We start from the raw sequence: 23,106 nt of genomic DNA on the forward strand, positions 1-23,106 counted from the left end.
TCTCTCATGTTTTTTAAGGTAGCTTTTCTGATTAAAACTCTTTCCACACTGGGAGCAGTGGTAAGGCTTCTCCCCTGTGTGTAATTGCTTGTGTGTTTTCAGATTACATAAGTGGATAAAACTCTTTCCACACTGGGAGCAGTGGTAAGGCTTCTCCCCTGTATGTATTATCTCATGTGTTTTCAGGTTACGTAAGTGGGTAAAACTCTTTCCACACTGGGAGCAGTGGTACAGCTTTTCTCCTGTGTGTATTCTCTCATGTCGTTTCAGGTCACCTAAGTGGTTACAACCCTTTCCACACTGGGAGCAATAGTACAGATTTTCTCCTGTGTGTATTCTCTCATGTCGTTTCAGGTCACCTAAGTGGTTACAGCCCTTTCCACACTGGGAGCAATAGTACAGCTTTTCTCCTGTGTGTATTTTCTCATGTCGTTTCAGGTCACCTAACTGGTTACAACCCTTCCCACACTGGGAGCAGTGGTAAGGCTTTTCTCCTGTGTGTATTCTCTCGTGTTTTTTCAGGTAGCTTTTCTGGTTAAAACGTTTTCCACACTGGGAGCAGCAGTAAGGCTTCTCCCCTGTGTGTAATTGTTCATGTGTTTTCAGGTTATTTAAGTCAGTAAAATTCTTTCCACACTTGGCAATGGTAAGGCTTCTGCCCTGTGTGTATTCTCTCATGTGTTTTCAGGTTACGTAAGTGGGTAAAACTCCTTCCACACTGGGAGCAGCAGTACAGCTTTTCTCCCGTGTGTATTCTCTCATGTGTTTTCAGATTACACAAGTGGGTAAAACTCTTTCCACACTGGGAGCAGTGGTAAGGCTTCTCCTCTATGTGTATTCTCTCGTGTTTTTTCAGGTAGCTTTTTTGGTTAAAACCCTTTCCACACTGGGAGCAGTGGTAAGGCTTCTCCCCTGTGTGTATTCTCTCATGTTGGTTCAGGTGTCCTTTCTGGTTAAAACTCTTTCCACAGTGGGAACACTGGTGTCTTCTTGCTGGTTTGGACGTCCCTGGCTCTGGTTCTTCTGAGTCTGGTCTTTCTCCTGCTAAAGACATAGTGTTAATTTAAATAGAGACCTGAATGAAACCTCCACATGATAAAACGGCCTTGCTACGAGGGTAAATCCTAATCAGATCCCTCAATAACCTGATGCCAGTTTTAACAGTCTTGGTGTGATTTTAAAACAAATGTTGTACTGGTAATTACTAATAATATGTTTACATTACTTATTTTATTCATTCTGTTTTACAAGTCAGAAGACAAAAAACTAAACCGTTCTTGGACACTGAAGACACAGACGTCGCTGGATTCCAATTGAGCAGGTAGTTCTAAATATATAACTTTCATAGCTGTATGATACAGAATGCGACCTACACACTCCCTTAAAACGAAAAATAAGTAAATAAGAAATTGTGTGTGGAAGTCCAAAACTAGTTTTTACGTCGAAGACACAAAGCACATCAGTAACATCTCCCCGTTGTTGAAAGGGTTCGACACATGCTGTTTAAATGGCCCAATTTCTTATTTAGACCTTCACAGATTTTCAACATGTTGACTATCGTTGATGTCATATTTTGGGTAAAGTAAAAAATAAAGTGAAATATTTGGGGTAGATGTTCCTAAAACTGATAGTTACTATATATAGTAAGTCTATACACAGCCATATCATAGAGTTTGAAAAGGCTTGTTCATTCTCATGTGATGAATAACCTATGACATCATATGTTTCTAAAACTGATAGCAACTATACTGAACAAAAATATAAACGCAACATGTAAAGTGTTGGTCCCATGTTTCATGAGCTGAAAAAAAAGATAGCAGAATTTCCCCCCATACGTACAAAATGCTTATTTCTCTTGAATTGGGCACAAATTTTGCATCCCTGTTAGTGAACATTTCTCCTTTGCCAAAATAATCCATCCACCTGACAGGTGTGGCATATCAAGAAGCTGATTAAACAGCATTATCATTACACAGGTGCACCTTGTGCCGGGGACAATAAAAGGCCACTCTAAAATGTGCAGTTTTGTCACACAACAGGATGCCACAGATGTCTCAGAGGGAGCGGGCAATTGGCTGACTGCAGGAATGTCCACTGGAGCTGTTGCCAGGGAATTTAATGTACAGTACCAGTCAAAAGTTAGGAATCACCTACTCATTCAAGGGTTTTTCTTCATTTTTACTATTTTCTACATTGTGGAATAATAGTGAAGACATCAATACTATGAAAAACACATATGGAATCATGTTGTAACCAAAAAAAGTATTAAACAAATCTAAATATATATTAGATTCTTCAAAGTAGCCACCCTTTGCCTTGATGACAGCTTGGCATTCTCTCAACCAGCTTCACCTGGAATGCTTTTCCAACAGTCTTGTAGGAGTTCCCACATATGCTGCGCATCGGGTGATTGTGGAGGCCAGGTCATCTTATGCAGCACTCCATCACTCTCCTTCTTGGTCAAATAGCCCTTACACAGCCTGGAGGTGTGTTGGGTCATTGTCTTGTTGAAAAACAAATGATAGGCCCACTAAGCCCAAACCAGATGGGATGGTGTATCACTGCAGAATGCTGTGGTAGCCATGCTGGTTAAGTGTGCCTTGAATTCTAAATAAATCACAGACGGTGTCACCAACAAAGTACCCCCACTCCACCTTCTCCATGCTTCACGGTGGGAACCACACATGTGGAGATCATCCGTTCACCTACTCTGTGTCTCACAAAGACACGCCGGTTGGACCCGAAAATCTTAAATTTGGACTCATCAGACCAAAAGACAGATCTAATGTCCATTGCTCGTGTTTCTTGGCCCAAGCAAGTCTCTTCTTATTATTGGTGTCCTTTAGTAGTTGTTTCTTTGCAGCAATTTGACAATGAAGGCCTGATTCACACAGTCTCCTCTGAACAGTTGATGTTGAGATGTGTCTCTTACTTGAACTCTGTGAAGCAGTTATTTGGGCTGCAATTTCTGAGGCTGGTAACTAATGAACTTATCCTCTGCAGCAGAGGTAACTAATGAACTTATCCTCTGCAGCAGAGGTAACTAATGAACTTATCCTCTGCAGCAGAGGTAACTAATGAACTTATCCTCTGCAGCAGAGGTAACTAATGAACTTATCCTCTGCAGCAGAGGTAACTAATGAACTTATCCTCTGCAGCAGAGGTAACTAATGAACTTATCCTCTGCAGCAGAGGTAACTAATGAACTTATCCTCTGCAGCAGAGGTAACTAATGAACTTATCCTCTGCAGCAGAGGTAACTAATGAACTTTTCCTCTGCAGCAGAGGTAACTAATGAACTTTTCCTCTGCAGCAGAGGTAACTAATGAACTTTTCCTCTGCAGCAGAGGTAACTAATGAACTTTTCCTCTGCAGCAGAGGTAACTAATGAACTTATCCTCTGCAGCAGAGGTAACTAATGAACTTATCCTCTGCAGCAGAGGTGACTAATTAACTTTTCCTTTGCAGCAGAGGTAACTCTGGGTCTTCCTTTCCTGTGGTGGTCCTCATGAGAGCCAGTTTCATCATAGCTCTTTTGCGACTGTACTTGAAGAAACATTTAAAAAAGTTCTTGAACTTTTCCGGATTGACTGACCCTCAAGTAATGATGGACTGTCTTTTATCTTTGCTTAATTGAGCTGTTCTTGTCATAATATGGACTTGGTCTTTTACCAAATAGGGCTATCTTCTGTATACCACCCCTACCTTGTCACAACACAAATGATTGGCACAAATGCATTTAGAATCAAATAAATTCCACAAATGAACTTTTAAGAAGGCACACCTGTTAATTAAAATGCATTCTACGAGCCTACCTCATCAAGCTGGTTGAGAGAATTCCAATAGTGTGCAAAGCTGTCATCGAAGCAAAGGGTGGCTAATTTGAAGAATCTCAAATATAAAACATATTGTTTTGTCGAACACTTTTTTGTTTACTACATGATTCCATACGTGTTATTTCATAGTTGATGTCTTCACTATTATTCTACAATGTAGAACATAGTAAAAATAAAGAAAAACCCTGGAATGAGTAGGCGTGTCCAAACTTTTGACTGGTACTGTAAATTCCTCTACCATAAGCCGCCTCCAACGTCATTTTAGAGAATTTGGCAGTACGTCCAACCGGCTTCACAAATGCAGATCACGTGTAACCACGCCCGCCCAGGACCTCCACATCCGGCTTCTTCACCTGCGGGAGACTGAGACCAGCCACCTGGACAGCTGATGGAACCGAGTAGAACGTCTATCTGTAAAAAAGCCATTTTGAGGGGGAAAACTAATTCTGATTGGCTGGGCCTGGCTCCCCAGTGGGTGGGCCTATGCCCAGTCATGTGAAGTCCGCAGATCAGGGCCTAATGAATGTATTGACATTGACTGAAGTATATGAACTGTATATCGTTGAAATTGTTGCGTTTATGTTTTGTTCAGTCTATATATAGCCATATTATACAGTATGACAAGGCTTGTTCATTCACGTCATGAATTCACTATGACATCATATTTGTATATGTTTTATTAGACTTTTATTCTGTAATAGATCATGTGGGTTGAAAAGTGTTTTATGATGTAATAGATCATATGGGTTGAAAAGTGTTTTATGATGTAATAGACCATACGGGTTGAGTAGTGTTTTATGATGTAATAGACCATACGGGTTGAGTAGTGTTTTATGATGTAATAGATCATATGGGTTGAGTAGTGTTTTATGATGTAATAGATCACGTGGGTTGAGTAGTGTTTTATGATGTAATAGATCATGCGGTTTGAGTAGTGTTTTATGATGTAATAGATCATGTGGGTTGAGTAGTGTTTTATGATGTAATAGATCATGTGGGTTGAGTAGTGTTTTATGATGTAATAGATCATGTGGGTTGAGAAGTGTTTTATGATGTAATAGATCATGTGGGTTGAGAAGTGTTTTATGATGTAATAGATCATGTGGGTTGAGAAGTGTTTTATGATGTAATAGATCATGTGGGTTGAGTAGTGTTTTATGATGTAATAGATCATACGGGTTGAGTAATGTTTTATGATGTAATAGATCATGTGGGTTGAGTAGTGTTTTATGATGTAATAGATCATATGGGTTGAGTAGTGTTTTATGATGTAATAGATCATATGGGTTGAGTGGTGTTTTATGATGTAATAGATCGTATGGGTTGAAAAGTGTTTTATGATGTAATAGATCATATGGGTTAAGTGTTTTATGATGTAATAGATCATATGTGTTGAAAAGTGTTTTATGATGTAATAGATCATATGGGTTTAGTGTTTTATGATGTAATAGATCATATGTGTTGAAAAGTGTTTTATGATGTAATAGATCATATTGGTTGAGTAGTGTTTAATGATGTAATAGATCATATGGGTTGAAAAGTGTTTTATGATGAAATAGATCATATGGGTTGAAAAGTGTTTTATGATGTAATAGATCATATGGGTTTAGTGTTTTATGATGTAATAGATCATATGTGTTGAAAAGTGTTTTATGATGTAATAGATCATATAGGTTGAGTAGTGTTTTATGATGTAATAGATCATATAGGTTGAGGAGTGTTTTATGATGTAATAGATCATATAGGTTGAGGAGTGTTTTATGATGTAATAGATCATATGGGTTGAGTAGTGTTTTATGATGTAATAGACCATACGGGTTGAGTAGTGTTTTATGATGTAATAGATCATATGGGTTGGGTAGTGTTTTATGATGTAATAGATCATATGGGTTGAGTAGTGTTTTATGATGTAATAGATCATGTGGGTTGAGTAGTGTTTTATGATGTAATAGATCACGTGGGTTGAGTAGTGTTTTATGATGCAATAGATCATACGGGTTGAGTAATGTTTTATGATGTAATAGATCATGTGGGTTGAGTAGTGTTTTATGATGTAATAGATCATGTGGGTTGAGTAGTGTTTTATGATGTAATAGATCATGTGAGTTGAGTAGTGTTTTATGATGTAATAGATCATATGGGTTGAGTAGTGTTTTATGATGTAATAGATCATGTGGGTTGAGTAGTGTTTTATGATGTAATAGATCACGTGGGTTGAGTAGTGTTTTATGATGTAATAGATCATGTGGGTTGAGAAGTGTTTTATGATGTAATAGATCATGTGGGTTGAGTAGTGTTTTATGATGTAATAGATCATACGGGTTGAGTAATGTTTTATGATGTAATAGATCATGTGGGTTGAGTAGTGTTTTATGATGTAATAGATCATATGGGTTGAGTAGTGTTTTATGATGTAATAGATCATATGGGTTGAGTGGTGTTTTATGATGTAATAGATCGTATGGGTTGAAAAGTGTTTTATGATGTAATAGATCATATGGGTTAAGTGTTTTATGATGTAATAGATCATATGTGTTGAAAAGTGTTTTATGATGTAATAGATCATATGGGTTTAGTGTTTTATGATGTAATAGATCATATGTGTTGAAAAGTGTTTTATGATGTAATAGATCATATGGGTTGAGTAGTGTTTTATGATGTAATAGATCATATGGGTTGAGTGGTGTTTTATGATGTAATAGATCGTATGGGTTGAAAAGTGTTTTATGATGTAATAGATCATATGGGTTAAGTGTTTTATGATGTAATAGATCATATGTGTTGAAAAGTGTTTTATGATGTAATAGATCATATGGGTTTAGTGTTTTATGATGTAATAGATCATATGTGTTGAAAAGTGTTTTATGATGTAATAGATCATATGGGTTGAGTAGTGTTTAATGATGTAATAGATCATATGGGTTGAAAAGTGTTTTATGATGAAATAGATTATATGGGTTGAAAAGTGTTTTATGATGTAATAGATCATATGGGTTTAGTGTTTTATGATGTAATAGATCATATGTGTTGAAAAGTGTTTTATGATGTAATAGATCATATAGGTTGAGTAGTGTTTTATGATGTAATAGATCATATAGGTTGAGGAGTGTTTTATGATGTAATAGATCATATGGGTTGAGTAGTGTTTATGATGTAATAGACCATACGGGTTGAGTAGTGTTTTATGATGTAATAGATCATATGGGTTGGGTAGTGTTTTATGATGTAATAGATCATATGGGTTGAGTAGTGTTTTATGATGTAATAGATCATGTGGGTTGAGTAGTGTTTTCTGATGTAATAGATCACGTGGGTTGAGTAGTGTTTTATGATGCAATAGATCATACGGGTTGAGTAATGTTTTATGATGTAATAGATCATGTGGGTTGAATAGTGTTTTATGATGTAATAGATCATGTGGGTTGAGTAGTGTTTTATGATGTAATAGATCATACGGGTTGAGTAGTGTTTTATGATGTAATAGATCATACGGATTGAGTAGTGTTTTATGATGTAATAGATCATACGGGTTGAGTAATGTTTTATGATGTAATAGATCATACGGGTTGAGTAGTGTTTTATGATGTAATAGATCATATGAGTTGAGTAGTGTTTTATGATGTAATAGATCATACGGGTTGAGTAGTGTTTTATGATGTAATAGATCATATGGGTTGAGTAGTGCTTTATGATGTAATAGATCATGTGGGTTCAGTAGTGTTTTATGATGTAATAGATCATATGGGTTGAGTAGTGTTTTATGATATAATAGATCATATGGGTTGAAAAGTGTTTTATGATGTAATAGATCATATGGGTTGAGTAGTGTTTTATGATGTAATAGATCATATAGGTTGAGTAGTGTTTTATGATGTAATAGATCATATGGGTTGAGTAGTGTTTTATGATGTAATAGATCATATGGGTTGAAAAGTGTTTTATGATGTAATAGATCATATGGGTTGAGTAGTGTTTTATGATGTAATATATCATATGGGTTAAAGTGTTTTATGATGTAATAGATCATATGGGTTGAGTAGTGTTTTATAATGTAATAGATCATATGGGTTGAAGTGTTTTATAATTTAATAGATCATGTGGGTTCAGTAGTGTTTTATGATGTAATAGATTATAGGGGTTGAATAGTGTTTTATGATGTAATAGATCATGTGGGTTCAGTAGTGTTTTATGATGTAATTGATCATATGGGTTGAGTAGTGTTTTATGATGTAATAGATCATATGAAGAATGGCGCTGAAGGAGATGGCTGCCATTTTACGATCCCGTAACCAATTGTGCGATTGTGTATGCTTCTTCTCGTTATTTGTAACTTATTTTGTACATAATGTTTCTGCCACTGTGTCTTATGACTGAAAATAGCTTCTAGATATCAGGACAGCGATTACTCACCCCGTACTGGAGAAATACTTCATCTTCAATGAAGGATTTACTTCAGAAGCCGGACATGGCCCTCATCCTCGTCATTCGCATGAGAAAGAAACGGAGGTATCAGGGACGAAGGTCCGGGTGCCTTGTAAGGATCCGTCGCCAAGAGGGTAATCTACCTTTACCATCGGTCCTATTAGCCAACGTACAATCAATCGATAAAAGACGAAGTACGATTACGTATATATCCTACCAACGGGACATTAAAAACTGTTTCACCGAGTCATCATATCACAACCAGCTATTGTTGGGAGTCCCATAGGGCGACGCAGAATTGGCCCAGTGTCGTCTGATGCAGGCCGTCATTGTAAAATAGAACTTGTTCTTAACTGACTTTTTTATTTATTTTATTTTATTTTACCGTTATTTTACCAGGTAAGTTGACTGAGAACACGTTCTCATTTGCAGCAACGACCTGGGGAATAGTTACAGGGGAGAGGAGGGGGATGAATGAGCCAATTGTAAACTGGAGATTATTAGGTGACCATGATGGTTTGAGGGCCAGATTGGGAATTTAGCCAGGACACCGGGGTTAACACCCCTACTCTTACGATAAGTGCCATGGGATCTTTAATGACCTCAGAGAGTCAGGACACCCGTTTAACGTCCCATCCGAAAGACGGCACCCTACACAGGGCAGTGTCCCCAATCACTGCCCTGGGGCATTGGGATATTTTTTAGACCAGAGGAAAGAGTGCCTCCTACTGGCCCTCCAACACCACTTCCAGCAGCATCTGGTCTCCCATCCAGGGACTGACCAGGACCAACCCTGCTTAGCTTCAGAAGCAAGCCAGCAGTGGTATGCAGGGTGGTATGCTGCTGGCATTGCCCAGTTATATAAAGGTTCAATATAACTATGGCCATAAGCAAACAGGAACACACTCAGAGGTGGGCTCCTAGTGGCTGGAGACTTTAATGCAGGGAAACTCAAATCTGTTTTACCTCATTTCTACCAGCATGTTAAATGCACAACCAGAGGAAAACTCTAGACCCCCTTTACTCCACACATAGACGCAAGTTTGCGGACGACACTACAGTGGTAGGCTTGATTACCAACAACGACGAAACGGCCTACAGGGAGGAGGTGAGGGCCCTCGGAGTGTGGTGTCAGGAAAATAACCTCACACTCAACGTCAACAAAACAAAGGAGATGATTGTGGACTTCAGGAAACAGCAGAGGGAGCACCCCCCTATCCACATCGACGGGACAGTAGTGGAGAGGGTAGTAAGTTTTAAGTTCCTCGGCGTACACTTCACGGACAAACTGAATTGGTCCACCCACACAGACAGCGTTGTGAAGAAGGCACAGCAGCGCCTCTTCAACCTCAGGAGGCTGAAGAAATTTGGCTTGTCACCAAAAGTACTCACAAACTTCTACAGATGCACAATCAAGAGCATTCTGTCGGGCTGTATCACCGCCTGGTACGGCAACTGCTTCGCCCACAACCGTAAGGCTCTCCAGAGGGTAGTGAGGTCTGCACAACGCATCCCCGGGACACCTACACCACCCGATGTCACAGGAAGGCCATAAAGATCATCAAGGACAACAACCACCCGAGCCACTGCCTGTTCACCCCGCTATCATCCAGAAGGCGAGGTCAGTACAGGTGCATCAAAGCAGGGACCGAGAGACTGAAAAACAGCTTCTATCTCAAAGCCATCAGACTGTTAAACAGCCACCACTAACATTTAGTGGCTGCTGCCAACATACTGACTCAACTCCAGACACTTTAATAATGGGAATTGATGGAAATGTATGTAAAAATGTATCATTAGACACGTTAAACAATGCCACTTAATATAATGTTTACATACCCTACATTACTCATCTCATATGTATATACTGTACTCTATACCATCTACTGCATCTTGCCTATGCCGTTCTGTACCATCACTCATTCATATATCTTTATGTACATATTCTTTATCCCTTTACACTTGTGTGTATAAGGTAGTAGTTGTGGAATTGTTAGATTACTCATTGGTTATTACTGCATTGTCGGAACTAGAAGCACAAGCATTTCGCTACACTCGCATTAACATCTGCTAACCATGTGTATGAGACAAATAACATTTGTTTTGATTTGATACAAAGCTTTCCCTCCATGTGGCAAATTTGACCATAATTCTATCCTGATTCCTGCTTAAAAGCAAAAACTAAAACAGGAAGCACCAGCGACTCGGTCACTAAGAAAGTGGTCAGATGAAGCAGAAGCTACAGGACTATTTTGCACAGACTGGAATATGTTCCGGGATTCTTCCGATGGCTTTGAGAAGTACACCACATCAGTCACTGGCTTCATCAATAAATGCATTGATGACGTCGTCCCCACAGTGACCGAACGTACATACTAGAGGTTGACCGATTAATCAGCATGGCCGATTAATTAGGGCCGACTTCAAGTTTTCATAACAATCAGTAATCGGCCTTTTTGGACGCTGACTATGGCCGATTACATTGCAATCCACGAGGAAACTGCGTGGCAGGCTGACTTCGTTACACAAGTGCAGCGTCAAAAGGACCTTGTGTTGCACAGAGCCAAGGTAAGTTGCTAGCTATCATTAAACTTATCTTATAAAAACAATCAATCTTAACATAATCACTAGTTAACTACACATGGTTAATGATATTACTAGGTTAACTAGCTTGTCCTGCGTTGCATATAATCAATGTGGTGCCTGTTAATTTATCATCGAATCACAGCCTACTTCAACTTCGCCAAATAGGTGATGATTAAAAAAAGTGCATTGCTGAAAAAAAGCACAATCTTTGCATAAATGTATCCAACTATAAACATCAACGCCTTTCTTAAAATCAATGCACAGAAGTAGATTTTTTTAAACCTGCATATTTAGTTAAGAAATTGATGTTAGCAGGCAATATTAACTAGGGAAATAGTGTCCCTTCTCTTGTGTTCAGTGCAAGCAGAGTCAGGGTATATGGAACAGTTAGGGCCACCGGGCTCGTTGTGAACTGGAAACTCATTTGACAGAATTTGACAGAGTTGAAGTCGGAAGTTTACATTAACTTAGGTTGGAGTCATTAAAACTTGTTTTCAACCACTCCACAAATTTCTTGTTCACAAACTATAGTTTTGGCAAGTCGGTTAGGACATCTACTTTGTGCATGACACAAGTCATTTTTCCAACAATTGCTTATAGACAGATTATTTCACTGTATCACAATTCCAGTGAGTCAGAAATGTACATACACTAAGTTGACTGTGCCTTTAAACAGCTTGGAAAATTCCAGAAAATTATGTCATGGCTTTAGAAGCTTATGATAGGCTAATTGACATAATTTTAGTCAATTGGAGGTGTTCCTGTGGATGTATTTCAAGGCCTACCTTCAAACGCAGTGCCCTCTTTGCTTGACATCATGAGAAAATCAAAAGAAATCAGCCAAGATCTCTGAAAAATAATTGTAGACCTCCACAAGTCTGGTTCATCCTTGGGAGCAATTTCCAAACGCCTGAAGGTACCACGTTCATCTGTACAAACAATAGTACACAAGTATAAACACCATGGGTGTCACGAATCCCGCCGAAGATGGTGCTTCTTCCTGTTCGGGCGGCGCTCGGCGTCACCGGCCTACTAGCTGCCATCGATTCCCTTCTTTTTGTTTCTGTTAGTTTGGGCTGATTGGGTGCACCTGTTTGAGTTTAGTTTTGTGGGTAGGCTATTTAAGGGCAGTAGGCCCGCCGGCTTTTGTGCGGGCTTGTTTTCTGTTATTTGGTGTTGGTATTTAAGTGGAAGCTATTTTCCGGACAGTTTAGTCCTGTGTGTTTGGACTGGGATTTTCATGCGCCCGTTGTGTTGGGCATGACCGTTGTTACTGTCGACAGGAATAAAAAACCACGTCCTGAACTAACCTGCTCTCTGCGCTTGACTCCTCCACCCAGTACTCCTAGAAGCTCTGACAATGGGACCACGCAGCCGTCATATTGGCTCATTCATCCCCCTCTTCTCCCCATTAACTATTCCCCAGGTTGTTGCAGTAAATGAGAATGTGTTCTCAGTCAACATACCTGGTAAAATAAAAAATAAATAAATACAGCTACGGAAGGAGACGCGTTCTGACTCCTAGAGATGAACGTACTTTGGTGCGAAAAGTTCAAATCAATCCCAGAACAACAAAGGACCTTGTGAAGATGCTGGAGGAAACAGGTACAAAATTACCTATATCCACAGTAAAACGAGTCCTATATCAACATAACCTGAAAGGTCGCTCAGCAAGGAAGAAGCCCCTGCTCCAAAACCGCCATTAAAAAGCCAGACTACAGGTTGCAACTGCACATGGGGACAAAGATTATACTTTTTGGAGAGGAAAATTGTGGATATATTGAAACAACATCTCAAGACAACAGTCAGGAAGTTAATGCTTGGTCGCAAATGGGTCTTCCAAATGGACAATGACCCCAAGCATACTTCCAAAGTTGTGTCAAAATGGCTTAAGGACAACAAAGTCAAGGTATTGGATTGGCCATCACAAAGCCCTGACCTCAATCCTATAGAAAATGTGTGGCCAGAACTGAAAAAGCGTGTGTGAGCAAGGAGGCCTACAAATCTGACTCAGTTACACCAGCTCTGTCAGGAGGAATGGGCCATAATTCACCCAACTTATTGTGGGAAGCTTGTGGAAGGCTACCCGAAACGTAAACTTCTGACACACTGGGAATGTGATGAAAGAAATAAAAGCTGAAATATATAATTCTCTCTACTATTATTCTGACATTTCACATTCTTAAAATAAAGTGGTGATCCTAACTGACCTAAGACAGGGCATTTTAACAAGGATTAAATGTCAGAAATTGTGAAAAACTGAGTTTAAATGTATTTGGCTGAGGTGTATGTAAACTTCTGACTTCAACTGTAATCATGACATAACATTGAAGGTTGTGCAATGTAACAGCAATATTTAGACTTATGGATGCCACCCGTTTTATAAAATATGGAGCGGTTCCGTATTTCACTGAAAGAATAAACGTTTTGTTTTCTAAATTAAACTTTCTGGATTTTACCATAATAATGACCTAAGGCTTGTATTTCTGTGTGTTTATTATAATTAAGTCTATGATTTGATATTTGACAGAGCAGTCTGACTGAGCGGTGGTAGGCAGCAGCATGCTCGTAAGCATTCATTCAAACAGCACTTTCCTGCGATTGCCAGCAGCTCTTAGCAATGCTTGAAGCACAGCGCTGTTTATGACTTCAAGCCTATCAACTCCCGAGATTAGGCTGGCAATACTAAAGTGCCTATAAGAACATCCAATAGTCAAAGGTATATGAAATACAAATGGTATAGAGAGAAATAGTCGACGCGTCATAATTCCTATAATAACTACAAACTCAAACTTCTTACCTGGGAATATTGAAGACTCATGTTAAAAGGAACCACCAGCTTTCATATGTTCTCATGTTCTGAGCAAGGAACTTAGACGTTAGCTTTTTTACTTGGCACGTACTGTACTTTTACTTTCTTAATCCAACGCTGTGCATTTGCAATATTTCTACCAAATTGAACATGTTTCATTATTTATTTGAGACTAAATAGATTTTATGTATGTATTATATTAAGTTCAAATAAAATGGTTCATTCAGTATTGTTGTAAATGTCATTATTACAAATATATATATAAAAATGTGCCGATTAATCGGTATTGGCTATTTTTGTTCCTCCAATAAATCCGTATCGGCGTTGAAAAATCATAATCGGTCGACCTCTAGTACATACCCCAACCAGAAGTTATGGATTACAGGCAATATCTCCACTGAGGTAAAGGGTAGAGTTGGCGCTTTCAAAGAGCGGGACTCTAATCCGGAAGCTTATAAGAAATCCCGCTACGCCCTCCGACGAACCATCAAACAGGTAAAGAGTCAAAACAGGACTATGATCGTATCGTACTACACCGGCTCCGAGGTTCGTCGAATATTTGCAGGGCAAACTATAACACACTATAAAGAGAAGCACAGCCGCGAGCTGCCCCGTGACACCTACCAGATGAGCTAAATTACTTGTATGCTCGCTTCGAGGCAAGTAACACTGAAGCATGCATGAGAGCATCAGCTGTTCCGGGTCAACATTCCCAAGGCCGCAGGGCCAGACGGATTACCCAGATGTGTACTCCGAGCATGCCCTGACCGAGTCTGTAATACCAACATAATTCAAGCAGACCACCATAGTCCCTGTGTCCAAGAACACTAAGGTAACCTACCTAAATTACTACCGACCCGTAGCACTCACGTCTGTAGCCATGAAGTGCTTTGAAAGGCTGGTCATGGCTCACATGAAAACACCATTATCCCAGTAACACTTAGACCCACTCCAATTTGCATACTAAATCCAAGATGGCGTAGCAGTCAGATGTCCATTGTCCTCGTCTTGTCCCGCGTATATATATTTTATATATTTTTCTTCGCATATCTTTTTATATATATATTATTTTCTTCTTAAAAACTCAACTTCAAAACACTCTCCTGCAACCCACCTCACCAAATGTGGTGCGGATCTGTTTTTTTTTTTCTTCCTCAAAAGTATTATTCACCTCGTATCCGAAATCTACAACAGAAGCTAACAAGCTAACCAGAAGTTAGCCAGCTCACAAGCTAACGTTAGTAGTTCAGCTAACCACAGCTAGCGCTCATCAGCTATCCTTTAGCTCGGAAAACTATTGCCAGTTTTGTACAACGCGACTCAGACCAGAGCATACCAGACCTATTTTCTCTCCATATCCCCGGATTTTTACCTCAAGCTCTGGACATTTACACCTGGATCTTGCAGCTAACTAGCTGCTATCCGAGTGACTATCGGCTAACATCAATTCCGGAGCAAACACCAATTATCCCGGACCTAGCCAGCTGAAGAGTTCCATCAGCCACTCCTGGGCTACAATCACCTATCCGGACCCGTTTTACTGCCGATGCGGAGCCCCACCGGGCCTTCACGACTGGGATACCGACGTTATCTGCCCGAGGGAGTATTTCAACCGGCCCCTCCATCGCGACGTAACCTGAACGTCCATATACTAACTGCGGCCCGCTAATCGTTAGCTGTCTTGAGCATATCGGCTGCTATCTGAACAGGTCTATCGAACAATCTTCTTAGGCCACTATAACTATTTTGACAATTGGATTGGTCCCCTCTACCACACGGAACCCCACTAATCTACCGACGGAATTGCACGGCGTGGCTAAAAACAGACCTCCATCTTCTGCTAGCTTGCTACCCATGACTAGCTGTCTGAATCACGAAGCTAGCACCAGTTAGCAAACACAATTCTACAACTCACAACCTCTCTTTCGCCACCGCCATCCGGCTTGGATTCTCTGTCGACACGACCACGTCTGGTCTGCAGACAAATACCCCATCCCCTGTGCCCTCAACCGGCCTCCGTCTGAGCAGACCCCCTCCGTCTGAGCAGACCACCCCCCCGGGCTACTAACTTTAAACGCCGCGGGCTAGCTTAGTGGAGGCCTCACTACTCCATCTACGGCTGCCCCCTGGACACTATGATCACTTGGCTACATAGCTTATGCCTGCTTGACTGTCCATTAATTCACGGTACTCCATTCTGTTTATTTGTGTTTTATCTGTCGGCTCTGTGCCTTAACTCAGGATCTGTGTGTAGTTAATCTGACCCTCTCTGCCCAGTCGTCGCCATTTTTACCTTCTGTTGCTGTGTTAGCTGACTAGCTGCTGTTATCTGACCTGCTGTTTTAGCTAGCTCTCCCAATCATGACCTGCAATCACTTTATGCCTTATTGTATGTCTCTCTCAAATATCAATATGCCTTGCATACTGTTGTTCAGGCTAGTTATCATTGTTTTGGTTTGCAATGGACCCCGTAGTTCCACTCTCCGTACCTCTGATACCTCCTTTGTCCCACCCCCCACACATGCGGTGACCTCACCCATTGAGACCAGCATGTCCAGAGATACAACCTCTTTTATCATCACCCAGTGCCTGGGCTTGCCTCCGCTGTACCCGTGCCCCACCATACCCTGGTCTGCACATTATGCCCAGAATCTATTCTACCACGCCCATAAATCTGCTCCTTTTATTCCTTGTCCCCAACGCTCTAGGCGACCAGTTTTGATAGCCTTTAGCCGCACGCTCATCCTACTGCTCCTCTGTTTCTCGGGTGATGTGGAGGCAAACCCAGGCCCTGCATGTCCCCAGTCACCCTCATTTGTTGACTTCTGTGATCGAAAAAGCCTTGGCCTCATGCATGTCAACATCAGAAGCCTCCTCCCTAAGTTTTGTCCTTGCCGTGTCTGAATCCTGGCTTAGGAAGGCCACCAAAAACTCTGAGATTTCCATACCCAACTATAACACTTTCCGTCAAGATAGAACTGCCAAAGGGGGAGGAGTTGCAATCTACTGCAGAGATAGCCTGCAAAGTTCTGTCATACTTTCCAAGTCTATGCCCAAACAGTTCGAACTTCTAATTTTAAAAATGAATCTCTCCAGAAATAAGTCTCTCACTGTTGCCGCCTGCTACCGACCCCCCTCAGCTCCCAGCTGTGCCCTGGACACCATCTGTGAATTGATCGCTCCCCATCTAGCTTCAGAGTTTGTTCTGTTAGGTGACCTAAACTGGGATATGCTTAACACCCCGGCAGTCCTACAATCTAAGCTTGATGCCCTCAATCTCACACAAATCATCAAGGAACCCACCAGGTACAACCCTAAATCCGTAAACATGGGCACCCTAATAGACATTATCCTGACCAACTTGCCCTCCAAATACACCTCTGCTGTCTTCAATCAAGATCTCAGCGATCACTGCCTCATTGCCTGTATCCGCCACGGGTCCACGGTCAAACGACCACCCCTCATCACTGTCAAACGCTCCCTGAAACACATCTGCGAGCAGGCCTTTCTAATCCACCTGCCCCTTGTACCCTGGAAGGATATTGACCTCATCCCGTCAGTTGAGGATGCCTGGTCATTCTTTAAAAGTTACTTCCTCACCATATTAGACAAGCATGCTCCGTTCAAAAAATGCAGAACCAAGAACAGATATAGCCCTTGGTTCACTCCAGACCTGACTGCCCTCGACCAGCACAAAAACATCCTGTGGCGAACTGCAATAGCATCGAAGAGCCCCCGTGATATGCAACTGTTCAGGGAAGTCAGGAACCAATACACGTAGTCAGTCAGGAAAGCAAAGGCTAGCTTTTTCAAGCAGAAATTTGCATCCTGTAGCTCTAACTCCAAAAAGTTCTGGGATACTGTAAAGTCCATGGAAAACAAGAGCACCTCCTCCCAGCTGCCCACTGCACTGAGGCTAGATAACACGGTCACCACTGATAAGTCCGTGATAATCGAAAACTTCAACAAACATTTCTCAATGGCTGGCCATGCCTTCCACCTGGCGACTCCAACCTTGGCCAGCAGCCCCGCCCGGCCCGCTGCTACTCGCCCAAGCCTCCCCAGCTTCTCCTTTACCCATATCCAGATAGCAGATGTTCTGAAAGAGCTGGAAAACCTGGACCCATACAAATCAGCTGGGCTTGACAATCTGGACCCCCTATTTCTGAAACTGTCCGCCGCCATTGTCGCACCCCCTATTACCAGCCTGTTCAACCTCTCCTTCGTATCATCTGAGATCCCCAAGGATTGGAAAGCTGCCGCTGTCATTCCCCTCTTCAAAGGGGGAGACACTCTGGACCCAAACTGTTACAGACCTATATCCATCCTGCCCTGCCTAGCTAAGGTCTTCGAAAGCCAAGTCAACAAACAGATCACTGACCATCTCGAATCCCACCGTACCTTCTCCGCTGTGCAATCCGGTTTCCGAGCCGGTCACGGGTGCACCTCAGCCACGCTCAAGGTACTAAACGATATCATAACCGCCATCGATAAAAGACATTACTGTGCAGCCGTCTTCATCGACCTGGCCAAGGCTTTCGACTCTGTCAATCACCATATTCTTATCGGCAGACTCAATAGCCTCGGTTTTTCTAATGACTGCCTTGCCTGGTTCACCAACTACTTTGCAGACAGAGTTCAGTATGTCAAATCGGAGGGCATGTTGTCCGGTCCTCTGGCAGTCTCTATGGGGGTACCACAGGGTTCAATTCTCGGGCCGACTCTTTTCTCTGTATACATCAATGATGTTGCTCTTGCTGCGGGCGATTCCCTGATCCACCTCTACGCAGACGACACCATTCTGTATACTTCCGGCCCTTCCCTGGACACTGTGCTATCTAACCTCCAAATGAGCTTCAATGCCATACAACACTCCTTCCGTGGCCTCCAACTCCTCTTAAATGCTAGTAAAACCAAATGCATGCTTTTCAACCGTTCGCTGCCTGCACCCGCACGCCCGACTAGCATCACCACCCTGGACGGTTCCGACCTAGAATATGTGGACATCTATAAGTACCTAGGTGTCTGGCTAGACTGCAAACTCTCCTTCCAGACTCATATCAAACATCTCCAATCCAAAATCAAATCTAGAGTCGGCTTTCTATTCCGGAACAAAGCCTCCTTCACTCACGCCGCCAAACTTACCCTAGTAAAACTGACTATCCTACCGATCCTCGACTTCGGCGATGTCATCTACAAAATAGCTTCCAATACTCTACTCAGCAAACTGGATGCAGTTTATCACAGTGCCATCCGTTTTGTTACTAAAGCACCTTATACGACCCACCACTGCGACCTGTATGCCCTAGTCGGCTGGCCCTCGCTACATGTTCGTCGTCAGACCCACTGGCTCCAGGTCATCTACAAGGCTATGCTAGGTAAAGTGCCGCCTTATCTCAGTTCACTGGTCACGATGGCTACACCCACCCGTAGCACGCGCTCCAGCAGGTGTATCTCACTGATCATCCCTAAAGCCAAAACCTCATTTGGACGCCTTTCCTTCCAGTTCTCTGCTGCCTGCGACTGGAACGAATTGCAAAAATCTCTGACGTTGGAGACTTTTATCTCCCTCAACAACTTTAAAAATCTGCTATATGAGCAGCTAACCGATCGCTGCAGCTGTACATAGTCCATCTGTAAACTACCCACCCAATTTACCTACCTCACCCCCATACTGCTTTTATTTATTTACTTTTCTGCTCTTTTGCACACCAGTATCTCTTCTTGCACATGATCATCTGATGATTTATCACTCCAGTGTTAATCTGCTAAATTGTAATTATTCGATTTATTGCCTACCTCATGCCTTTTGCACACATTGTATAAAGATTCTCTTTTTCCTACCATGTTATTGACTTGTTTATTGTTTACTCCATGTGTAACTCTGTGTTGTTGTCTGTTCACACTGCTATGCTTTATCTTGGCCAGGTCGCAGTTGCAAATGAGAACTTGTTCTCAACTAGCCTACCTGGTTAAATAAAGGTGAAAAAAAAAAAAATAAATACCACCCCAACAGATCCACAGATGATGCAAAAATTGTCAAAAGACTCCAGCCACCCTAGTCATAGACTGTTCTCTCTTTTACCACATGGCAAGCGGTACCACATGGCAAGCGGTATCAACAGTTTAAGCCCGGTATGAGGACAGGGACAGTGGAGGAAACTAAACTGTTAGCAGCACATTGATGTCAAAACAGTTAGTAATTTCAAATGAAACAATGTTCTTTAAATCTCTATGTTGGAGTTCAGCCGTCATTTGACCTGATAAAGTAGGAAATTAAATTAATTTTGGCCATTACAGAGACGGAGGCCAAGTCTCGCAAAAAATGCTTTTCATTTATACATATTTCATGGCTTTTAGAAAAGGCTTTACAGAGTTTGTTTTAAACAATATATTTGTTGTGTAGATCAGATGTTAATGAAGCAATACAGACCACATTGGAGTGTCTGGAGTTTAGTTTGTGTGTTCTAGAGTCTTGTAAAGATAGGGGGGGTTGACTGGGACAGACAATGTAACATCTATAATGTTTTGAGAAAAAGTGTTTGTAAAACATGCAGCTTACATCGGATCATCTTGAAACTTTCTCTCCAAAGCTAACTTTCATCAAGGTTTAATATGGTCTATTGGTTTCTCTCTTTTCATTGACAGAATCCTTTTCAGTGTTATGATATTCATAACATCCATATGCACCAGTCTATCTTCCTGTCAACTAACAGAACTCTGCTGGTTGTCCTGGTAACAGATACCAGTGGGCAGATCTATTGTATTTGTTCAAACTAAACTACAGCACTTACTTTGATGTGTCAAATCTGATCCTTTCTTCTCTTCTCCTCCTCTCACAGTTCCACTCAGACAAGTTGATTTCCTGCAGTCCACCAGCAGGACAGACAACCTCTTCATACCCAGCAGTAAGGTGCTACCGGGAGAGGCACTACACACGGACTCCGGGAGGGAGGAAGGGCTAGTGTTGTCCTGGTAACCATAAAGAGGGGACACAGACACATATCATTATGGATACTGATGTCACTGTTGTCATAAAGTGCTTTACAGAAACCCAGCCCAGACCCAGATAGAGCAAGCTGTATACTAGACCAGACCAAGCTGTACCATCTGGTGTTCTGATCTGGAGAGACTCTTCTCTGCCTCGTCAGCATCAGGATGTTGTTGAGGCTCCCCAGAGGATCCACAATAGTCATGTCTCTCTCCTGTGTGAATGAGAACATCAAACAGATTGTAAACTTATGACCATCTATTACAATCACAGAGTCTTACAAGAGGCATGAACATGTATAAAAAGGGCCTAAAATGGCCACTTTCATCATCATTTTGTCGAATATTGTTTGTGTTGTAAATGTAAAAGGGTCGTTCCACTAAATGGGTGCCTTTCACGTCCCTTTGACATTTTAAGTAGGAAATTATGCATCAATATTGCATTTTAAAAACCTGTTATTTTAGATGAAGTGAACTTTAATACAGACAACAAGGATAATTAAATACATCTCATTTAAAAGTCCCAAAAATATATGTATCAATGGCAGATTACACCTTAAACAATTCCTACAGTATTGAACAACATAGTCAAGTGTAGAACTTCAGTAGAATGTCCCTTTAAAACCACACATTAGTTCAACAACTGCATAGCTTGTGCCCCTGTTTTTAAGTCAGTACTCACTGGTGTTAATCGGATCTTCAGCCTCCTCCTTTTTCACTCCCAAAACGTCTTCCTCCTCTTTTATTGAGATAGCCTCCTCTTCCTCTTTTACTCTAAAAGGTTCTTCCTCTTCTTTCAATGTTACGGCATCTTCCTCCTTTTTGATTCTGAAAGCTTCTACCTCCTCCTCTTCCACTTTGACAACCTCTCTCCCATCTTCCTCTTTCACTGTAATATCATCCTCTTCTTTCAATGTGATAGCATCCTCTTCCTCTTCTTTCATTCTGAAAGCTTCTTCCTCTCCTTTCATCAGAGCTTCTTTCTCCGTCTAGTTTAGTGAGCTCATGCCAGGTCGCAGTTGTAAATGAGAACTAGTTCTCAACTAGTCTACTTGGTTAAATAAAGGTGAAATAAATAAAAATAAAAAATGCTCAGGGACATTAGCCTAGCGCAATACCAATGTAACAGATTTGCTAATGTAATAAGCAAATTGCGTTTAAATGAACAAGTAGATACGTAAACAGAATGATGTTCTAAACACTAAGATTAATAATACATAAAATACACAATAATGGTCTAAAGATCTTAAACGTTTCGGTTTTATGTTCGCTAGCAGACCACCGCGGTGGGTGAATCAGAAGCCTTTTGTCGCTGTTGAAGAAGCCTCCCGTCCCGTCCACTAGATTATACGTCACACAAGAACCATCAACTGAAAGACTCACATCGCCGTCTGCTGCCTGGAGTGGGTAACGCAGACTGGGAAGAAATCCCCATTACATTGTTTATTCTGGCAAGCAATGTCATAAGAAGTCATTTAAAAACAACCAGATGTTATGTTTTCTCTTCCTTCTTACAGCCAATACTTTCCTCCAGGGCTGGTCTGCCCATTAGGCAGGATTAGGTGACAGATTGAAGAGGGTGGCATATTCCTAGCTAAATTGACCAAGGCTCATCTGGTGGTATAATTTGTATTCCTTTTTGCCATAGTTATTCTGAACCTACTGCCTGCAAGTTGTCATTATCTACACCCAAAAAATGAAAATATCTTCTCAGATATCTCAAATATTTTTCTCAGACTTCAAAAGTGGTCTCCTGATGTGGTTTAGGTGTTGTTGTGGACTTAGAACATCCAATGTTGTTGTTTTTCTATTAACAGTGTGATTTTGGAAGCGAAAAACAGAAAAACAGCGACAATCAGAAACCTTGAAAAACTAAACGTAGAATATAAATGAAATATTAGGTCCTTGAATGGTCAAAAACCTCTTCAAATAGAAGTACGTTTATAGCACAAAATATCTTACAGGTGGGCCATCTCTCAGTATTTAGCAAGACTTTCATATGGCCAGGAAGGTCATTGAGAATAACAATAGACAATAGTTATTGTTGCTAGTTTAGGGATGAAGATAGTGAAGGTTCATGAATGTTACAGATGTGGTGTTCACAGTGTGGATGTTGACAGAGGGGGATTAGAACCCTAAAGTAATAGTGGTACAACAGTTCATAAAGGTCATTTAATATTCTGGTTTAGGGAGAAATAACTTTTTGGAAACCACTATTCACACTATGTACAGACATAAAAAACCCTCACATCAAGGAGGTGTAACAGTGATGAATGGCTATTCAATATACAACAGTAGTCTTCTGTAACAAACAATACCTGGTAAATATGTTTACATACATCCATGACTGAATGGTTTCATGAACTCCTTTAAAGGTTTTGTAAGTAAGTTGTAACCGGTCCTCAATCAGCAGTCTGAATTAACCTAAAGGCACCAAAACAAACGTTTAGAGAAGTTTGG

At 41.1% G+C, this 23,106-nt stretch overlaps 1 protein-coding gene across 2 annotated transcripts; it reads right to left on the minus strand.

The window, feature by feature from the left end:
• Nucleotides 1-526: 526 nt before the first annotated feature.
• LOC129843080 (zinc finger protein 587-like) lies at nt 527-22,060 on the minus strand. 2 transcript variants are annotated; one of them, XM_055911837.1, is made up of 4 exons: nt 21,329-22,060; nt 20,764-20,861; nt 20,451-20,628; nt 527-1,041 (listed from the first exon to the last, which is right to left on the minus strand). In XM_055911837.1, exons 1-4 carry the CDS (start codon nt 21,615-21,617, stop codon nt 617-619), a joined length of 990 nt encoding a protein of 329 aa, XP_055767812.1. In that variant the 5' UTR covers nt 21,618-22,060; the 3' UTR covers nt 527-616. The 2 variants fall into 2 exon arrangements, with proteins under 2 accessions (XP_055767812.1, XP_055767811.1); XM_055911836.1 differs by having other exon boundaries at nt 527-1,044; nt 21,329-22,058.
• Between the last annotated feature and the right edge of the window lie 1,046 nt (nt 22,061-23,106).

Source organism: Salvelinus fontinalis, unplaced genomic scaffold, assembly GCF_029448725.1.
Source record: "Salvelinus fontinalis isolate EN_2023a unplaced genomic scaffold, ASM2944872v1 scaffold_0097, whole genome shotgun sequence".
In the NCBI taxonomy this organism is placed as follows: Eukaryota; Metazoa; Chordata; class Actinopteri; order Salmoniformes; family Salmonidae; genus Salvelinus; species Salvelinus fontinalis.